Genomic DNA, 8,275 nt, shown 5'->3' with positions numbered 1-8,275 from the left:
ATATTATACAATTATAGACTACAATGGTCTTAATTTAGAAAGCATCGATAAGCTATAACCATATATATGCCTAGAGGCTATTGCAGGTGGAGTAAAGTTGTTCGTAGTGCACAGCGAAAGACAGTCAAATTCGGAGTTTGCTTGTTGCATGGATGGATAGAATAAACTGGTTGAAAGGGCGAAAAGTCAAGTTTCATAGACACTGTCTAAAATTGGGTGGCACTAGATCACAGACTTGGTGAATGAAAGAGATACAAAGTTAAAGGATAAAATAGTTTATTTCAGTCTTATAGTTAAGGTACGCCTCAACTTGCAAGACAATTGTTGGCAGTATGTACAACATACCTGTATCTTCCATGGAATGGAACAAAGACCTTTTAACAATAATTATATCCTACATTGAACTTAAAAAGGAAATGATATATACACACATTTCCTAGACACGCAGAAACAGCTCGCTAGTTGTCCTTGATGAAAAGGAGAGGGGGGGGGGGGGGTCAGCAACAATGAATGTATAACTAAAGCACGACACGTCATCTTAATTTGCCTTCTTTCCTTGTTCTGGAAAACAAAGGGAGCTACCTTTTGACAATAAATTTCTAGATCATACGTTTAATGAAAACTACATGTGACCAATAGGCCTTCTCCCATGATTTGTGAGAATACTACAAAATGCATAACATACTTTACTTGAAAAAGACCCAATCATTGCTTTTTATATAAAACGTAGACGCCTAATGTATTCAGCCACCTAAAATTCTTTCACTAGATCAAACTAAAGGACCATACAAGCTCTTAAGAGTTCCTTGCGCTTTTTCCAAAACATCAATTTAAACATTTATGAATAAACAATTGGTACAATTTTCTTTTTTAGCGTTAAACATGTCCAAATGGGAAACAATCTGCATCCAATGGGCCTGAGGTGGGCGTTATCTGTTCATATTCTCTAAAGTGGAAAATTAGGCAACAAATCTTCGCCCAAAAGAAAAAACCTAAGACATTTCTTCTAGGTGTGTGTAAATAAATTCAATGACATTCTCAGCAAGAATATTCAACGAAATGAAAGAAATAAACATATTTATTAACATAGCAGTGCTTGGAGGAGGTCACCTGCCCTCTCCCTCACCCGCAGAACCCAGGAGACGGGACCGTAGAGGGTAGAAAAAGCATCAAGTCTGTAAGAAGCCAAGCTGCCTCATATTTGGGTTTGTTGTCGGTTTCTGGTCGTATTTTCTGGTGGAGGGATTTGCGGGACACGTCAAGAGAGAGACTAACCTAGGGAGACGTTCTGGCCACAGGTTAACAGTTGGTTAACGTTTAGTTAACTAGTGGCCAGGACCCCGACCCTTTCCAAATACTATTTGATTGCAGAGAAAACTGAGCACTTTTGGGGGGAGCCTCTGGTGCAGGCCCAGCCAGAGAGGGCTGGCTGGGGTGGGGGGGGTGGAGATATTGAGAGAGTGGTGGGGTGGAGTGTGTCTCGTGGCCCTCTTAGCTGTCCTCGCCGCGGAGCTTCTTGCGGCTGGGGTGCTCCTCGGCGTCCGACTCGGAGCTGGAGTCGGAGCCCCCGTCGAAGGCCGACACGGCGCTGCCCTTGGGGTTGGTGTACAGGCTGCTGTCCGGGGACGAGTAGCTGGCCTGCTGGAGCAGCGTGGAGCCCTTCACCTTCTCCAGTGCGCGCACTGCACACACACACACACACACACACACACACACACACACACACACACACACACACACACACACACACACACACACACACACACACACACACACACACGGTTATGTGTGATAAAGTACACCCCCACAAGGGACATGCAGTGAGGCTGGAGGAGAGTGGTTCTGGGTGTGGGGGGCTGCAGAGGGTTGTGTGCGTGTCCCATGCTCTTACCCTGCTGCTCCAACAGTGCGTTCTGCTTCTTCAGGTCGTCGATGTCCTGCTGGTGCGTGTGGTTTTTCCGCCTCATGTACTGGATATACTCTGTAGCTTTGTCTAGGATTTGGGCTCGAGACGCCTGCTTGATAGACTGCTGCTGGTGGGAAATGAAAGAATAAAGCGGGGCCGCAAGGGTACAGTGTCTATCACATTGCTTACATACATACACACACGCCCACCGCACTCGTCTCTCACACGCCACTCCAACGCTGGGGGGGGGGGGTGGACTGCAGGGAATCTACCAATGACCTTACACGGGTCCATTTACACACAACTTGGTACCCTGTCAAGAGTATTTAAGCACCTCTGAGTGGAGATGGGGAAGCTGGGTCCTATTCCCTCCCTGGCCATGGGCCACTGGAGCGTTCAGCTCCTCGAACTAAACCAAACAGAGAGGGTTACTACAGTCATGTGTGGCTCCTCTCTGAACCGTCAGCAGTAAAGGGAACATCTTGATTAGATGGCCCTTAACAACAACAGGGTGTGGTGGGGTGCCAGCCAACACGGAACAGCCTCCTGGCCTTTATGCTTTGAGCGCCTCCTTGACTTGAACCCGTCAAAATAAACACTTAAACCTTCAGGAATGACCATAGCACTCATCCTTCATAATTACGACTGCCACATTCAAATTATGGCAAGTGACACCAGGGGGTACATATCTGAACCCAAAGACTTAATATATTGCAATGGCCCACAGGCTGCTAATGGAGCCGGTATCCAAGCACACATCTTTATGCTGCATTCCCCACTAAAACATTAATCACATAGAATTGTATATTAGACATCACTGTAGGGGTGGGGCGGCCTGGCCTCCACGTCTGGGATGTCGAGACAGGAAAGGAAAAACTAATTTCTACAAGATGAGTCTGTTGGGAGTACATCCAGACAGCGTCGCAGGCTAGCTACTGCTCCAGCATCTATGACCTGCCTCTGGCCTCCACTAAGGACATACACAGCCTTCCACATTCATCAGGACACACACACGCATGTTAAAACACAACATTTGGCTCACCAAACAGCTACATTTTTCTTCCATTATTTATAAGCTGCAGTAATAAATGTTCAATTACAAAAAAATACATTTCATAATATTAAACTGTTAACATTATAAACAAGGTAAAAACAAAAGGTTTTCCATGAAGCAACACCCTTGACCCCTTCCCACCCAGGAGGGGGCTGCAGGCCTCCCTGCAGCCCCCCCGACCACAGCCAGGCCTCCACCAACCTTTTCCCCTTGCAGTGCGGGCACGGAGTCCCGCAGGCTGTGGAAGCTGTCCTTGATGTGGTCCCTGCGCTTGCGCTCCAGTGCATTGTGGTGCGCCCGCTTGTCAGCCTGCGGAGCACAGAGAGAGCGTCACCAGGGCCTGGGACGGGGCCAGCGGTACAAGGACCAGAGTGGCCATGGCAGAGAGAGAGACAGACAGAGAGAGGGAGACAGAGAGAGGGTCCGGGGCATGTTGAGCCAAGTTGGGAGCTGCATGCGCCTCCCGCCCTCCTGTAGACTATAGGAAACATTCCGCTTTGATCTCTGGTCGTCTCGTTTAAAAAAAAGGGCCATACTGGTATAATGTATTCCTGTGCACAATGCGCAGACTAAGCCAATATGTTCACTGCCATTCATGTAGAAAATGTGTAGGGACAACACACCACACTCTGCAAGAACATTACAGCACACAGGTGATCCTTCCACGCAACAAAATGCGCCCTTAGCAGCAATATCTGATGACGATGAAACTGACCTGCCTCCTACACATGAACACACAGGTACACTGGTGTTTTCCTTTAAAATGGTGTCAACAGTGAGATATGCTGAAAACATAAGCAGCCGTTAGCATTTTCATAAAAATAGAATTAAACAACTGGAGATAAATATGGGGGTATATCTATAGCTTAATGGTTTGTGGAACTATTGTTCCTATCCCACCACCAGCCACACGGAAACCACCAGGCCAACCCACAGTGGGAGAGATATGGTCATTAGTTGTGTAAATCGTCAAGTTGTAACCCTTTTCCCTGTACCAAACACCTATTTCCCAGTATTAAAAAATCCCAGACAAAATGAAGTAAGACAGGTACAGACAACTCAGACTTTGCATTCCAGTAAGATCTTCGTACGGAACAAGATGGACGCCCTGGTCGCATGACAAAATCCTGGCCAGCAATTTTCCCCATTAGAGGTTCAACCTGTTCCTAGTCATAACCTGTGAGCGAATGGGACCCGACCAATGACGGACGTTATGCCTGTCGTCCTGGCCACCAGATAACCCCCCTCATCATGCTGTTAATAACTTAATTCTTGTCTAATGAGAAAACGCCCAGACTAAACACGAAGAGGCAGAAAGAAAACAATGCAGCCAATCCACGCCCTAGTCACACGACATGGCAGGAGTCACATCACACCGTGACTCACTGGCTTGTGTGATCAAAAATGAAAACAAAACCACCTGTCGGGCAGCACGCAGTATGTGACACTGCCGCCAGATCACTCAGTAACAGATACCTTGATAGTAAGCCACGACACACGCCACGTGTGACTCAATATCCAGACGTAAGCAATAGACACACGGGTTACTCAGAAACCAGACTGTAGAGGAACGTCGCTGAATCAATTAAGGACTGGAACAAAATATAAAGAGCACTTCAAAATATACATATCTCTTCTATGTTTGGAAATCATGCAGCAAATTAAGTGTGGATTGAAAATGGGTAGGCATTGGTTCAAGGGTTTTCAGAGCATTTACAGAATCAACAACTTGGATTACCTCACAGTCACGATCGTGGCAGCACCATTAGTTCCATGGAGGTTGGGTAAACCCCAAATATCTTTTTCAAGTGTTTTATTTTGGGTGCAAACAGGGGAAATTGTATGGAATAAACGAGGCGCGACTACCTCAGGCAGAAAATGCTTTTCAAGAGTGGCAGTTCTTAGGTTAGGTCCTGTAGAGATGTAATGAGCAGAACCTTTTACATGTTCTCTGACCCCAAAGTCCACAGTGTTTAAAATAAGCGTAGGCGATGTTTCTCATGCTGGTTTGATTTTTGACTTTGCAATAATTGTAATTATGGAGAGCCATTTTGCAAGGTAATTCCCTGACAAACCAACAGAATGTTCTCGTATTCTCGGCTGACTAACCAGTGGCACTAAAGCCACTATGTCCAGTGGCATTAATAGCTTGTTCTTCAGGGTATTAGCCCTCAAGGGTAGAGGCCCTGCTTGTTACTAACTTGGTTGCGGGCAGGCATGGTAAATATTGTTCTACAGCAACATCCAACAGGTCCCTTAGGACGTGTGTATCCAGTTTCCAGGGTGTGCCCATGTTGGCACCTCCATCATAAAGCAGGAAAGGTCTCGCAGGCCACCTCAGAGATGACACGCAAACAAGGCCACTTCCTCCATTCCGGTCATACCTGACTGGTTGGGCTACATAACACCCCCAGCCTTGGTGATAGTTAATGCTTGGTGGCCAAACTGTGCCACAGCTTGGTGAAAACAAAGCTACCCCCTCACATGTGATCAGGAGAGGCACATAGACATTGGCTTTACATAAAAACAAGGAACGGCAGGCTACCATCTACTACTTCTACAAAGTAATGCAGTAGTAGTCCTTCATGAAAAACAAAGAACACCTATCAATAATTCTAACAAGCAACGTGTTCCCTCATTGCTAGACAGCTATTTTATTTCCAGTAAATTGTCATCAACAGTAAAAGACTATTTGTTTCAATTCAGATAAGGCATAATCCTTACTTTGGATACCATTGTCCCGTATTTAAGATGCATCTGTGCTCTTCCTTTATCATGTCTCATAAGGGACTAAACAATCTACTGATAAGATAACTAGTTTCCAATGGCATGTAGTGCTGAATGACAGTAATCTAAATCATAATAATTGTACCATTGTGTCAATGGTAGAATTATTTTTTTCTATTACGTCCTAAGGAAGCATTGGATTTTAAAGTGGGATTGCCTTTACGTACACTATAACTGACATCTAAAAAACTGAAAACCCGGTACGGTGCGTTGACATTTTGGCAGCATGCACACTGCACAGAGATGATTCGACTGTGCATCTTTCCCCATGTCGTGTTGGGTGTTTTTCCCTCGCCCGTATGGGATGCGGCTACGTCATTATTTTGCTTGCCAGCACTCAATGGTCTGTGGAGAGAAGATGGCTCTAATCACCGGCTGCAACATAAGAAAACATCCCGCAGCATCCTTCCTGACACTCAAACTGCGCCGAGATGGAAGGGCAACGTTAACGCTACGCGGTCCGACAATCCTAACCCCAATACCGTCGACTGAATATGAATGTGTTCAGCGGTGACTCCTTCGTAAGATGACCTCAATGCAAATGTTATCGCGAGTGGTATCCCCCAGTGATCGCAACGAAAAGGCGGTCGGGATCGCTTATCAAGTACAGTACGCTTTGTGATGCATTTCAAAAGCAATACAGCTATTCAACCGGGATAAGGCTTTGGTCTAAATATAGATGTCGTCTCACCAACTCCCTGTGGCTACATGCACACAGGATAGGGATGCCCTGCGTTGCACTAATGCACGCTTCACACGGCAAACCAATCGCTACCCTATCATAAATACATAAGCAAGCCTCACTAGTTCCGTGCTATCGCCAACTAAGCGTGGTGTGCATCGACGTGCAATATCTAAATGGTGTGACTCAAGTGGCATCTCCTGTAAACCGTAACGTCTCGTACTGAACGATAACAAGTTTTCGAGCGCAAATTTAACATCTGATGAATTTAAAAAAGGCAGAAAGGAAAAAGGTAGAATGAGAGAGAGTCTAGGAGAAGATAAGACACGGGGACTAGTATCCCCTTTGGTACGCACCACACCGTGATACCTCGGGGAGTCTTCCTGCAAAGAAACAGAACAAAAAGTGCAATTGTAGACACTGTAAAAAATTAAATGGACCCTTGGTCGTAAGTCTATGATCGTGTTTTCAATAGTATAGCGATTTCGGGAAACCGACTGAGTTCGAAAGCCGTTATTTCCGATAAAAAACATTTTACTGACAACCACATTATAGTCACTCAGGGAAACCAAGCTAGCCTGTTTACGACTAGCTAGCCAGTGCTAACCAGCTATATGAGCCACTCAGACATGAAAAAACACAATAAATCACTATACTCACGTCGCTATCGACTTCGATATCATCGTTATCGCTCATCCTTGGCCGAATTGCCCTCTTTCAAAAGAACGGGCCACTCAAAAACAACATGAATCAAATGAAACTCGAGGCAAACGCACAAACACACCAGCCTTGCACAAGCCTCCAGCGGACACTAGCGTTGAGGTGGATCCAACCGACTATCTCCACGTGACTCCAGACGGCCGCTGCTCCGCAACGCGCCTGCGCGACATCTCGGGAGGTTGTGGTACGCGTAGTTTCATGTTTTCACATTTTGTCTTTTATTTGATGAAATATTCTACCAACTTGTGGGTTTATATGTACCATGCTCAGTTAGATATGTTTTTTACTAGTTCGATTTAGGTCAAATCTTCTGCGAGAATTAACTAATTGTTATTTGAAACGCATATTTAGTATAAACTACAATTTCCAAAAAGGTCAACAATATTGTCGTCGCATCCTAAATGGCTTACGTTTATGGGCACAAACAAATTGTGGGAGTTGAAGTATAACGCAAGCCTGACCCATGATATTTCTCTCTCTCTCTCTCTCTCTCTCTCTCTCTCTCTCTCTCTCTCTCTCTCTCTCTCTCTCTCTCTCTCTCTCTCTCTCTCCTCTCTCTCTCTCCCTCTCTCTCTCTCTCTCCTCTCCCTCTCCTCTCTCTCTCTCTCCTCCATCTCTCTCTCTCTCTCTCTCTCTCTCCCGTCTCTCCTCTCTCTCTCTCTCCTCCTCTCTTCTCTCTCTCTCTCGCCCTCTCTCCCCTCTCCCACTCCTCCTCTCTCCTCCCCTCTCTATCTCCTCTCTCTCCTCTCTCCTCCCCTCTCCTCTCCTCCCCTCTCTCTCTCCTCCTCTTCTCTCTCTCTCTCTCTCTCTATCTCTGAAGAGATGGATATAAAAAGTGGGCCTTACACTTTGGATTATAAAATGTACAAAAACATAAGCTCACAGCAACAGACTGCCCCAAGCAGGTCAAAAGACCAGAAACCCCTCCACACACTTTACTCCTCCAGTCCACCCAGCAGCAGACCCTCCTCCATCTCACTCCCCTTTCTCTTGGTAATTCCATCTCACTTCCCCCTCTTAACCAGCTCATTCAGAGATTACTCCCCCCCCCCCCATATTATGTAGCCATATGGCCTTTAGCCCGGGGCACAAACAGGGTCAAACAGAAACAAGTTATTTGACAGCG

At 46.0% G+C, this 8,275-nt stretch overlaps 1 protein-coding gene across 3 annotated transcripts; it reads right to left on the bottom strand.

Annotated features, from left to right (window-relative positions):
• Window positions 1-260: 260 nt before the first annotated feature.
• max (myc associated factor X) lies at window positions 261-7,275 on the bottom strand. Of its 3 annotated transcripts, XM_056581089.1 has the most exons (6): window positions 7,090-7,275; window positions 6,786-6,812; window positions 3,162-3,269; window positions 2,241-2,315; window positions 1,892-2,030; window positions 261-1,682 (listed from the first exon to the last, which is right to left on the bottom strand). In XM_056581089.1, the coding sequence occupies exons 1-6, from the start codon at window positions 7,123-7,125 to the stop codon at window positions 1,492-1,494; spliced, it is 576 nt and encodes a 191-aa protein (XP_056437064.1). In that variant the 5' UTR covers window positions 7,126-7,275; the 3' UTR covers window positions 261-1,491. The 3 variants fall into 3 exon arrangements, with proteins under 3 accessions (XP_056437064.1, XP_056437066.1, XP_056437065.1); XM_056581091.1 differs by lacking the exon at window positions 2,241-2,315 and having other exon boundaries at window positions 262-1,682; window positions 7,090-7,273; XM_056581090.1 differs by lacking the exon at window positions 2,241-2,315 and having other exon boundaries at window positions 264-1,682; window positions 1,892-2,033; window positions 7,090-7,271.
• Window positions 7,276-8,275: the final 1,000 nt, after the last annotated feature.

Source organism: Gadus chalcogrammus, chromosome 21, assembly GCF_026213295.1.
Source record: "Gadus chalcogrammus isolate NIFS_2021 chromosome 21, NIFS_Gcha_1.0, whole genome shotgun sequence".
In the NCBI taxonomy this organism is placed as follows: domain Eukaryota; kingdom Metazoa; phylum Chordata; class Actinopteri; order Gadiformes; family Gadidae; genus Gadus; species Gadus chalcogrammus.
Note: the sequence above shows the minus strand (reverse complement) of the source record. Positions and strands in the feature narration are given on the sequence as shown.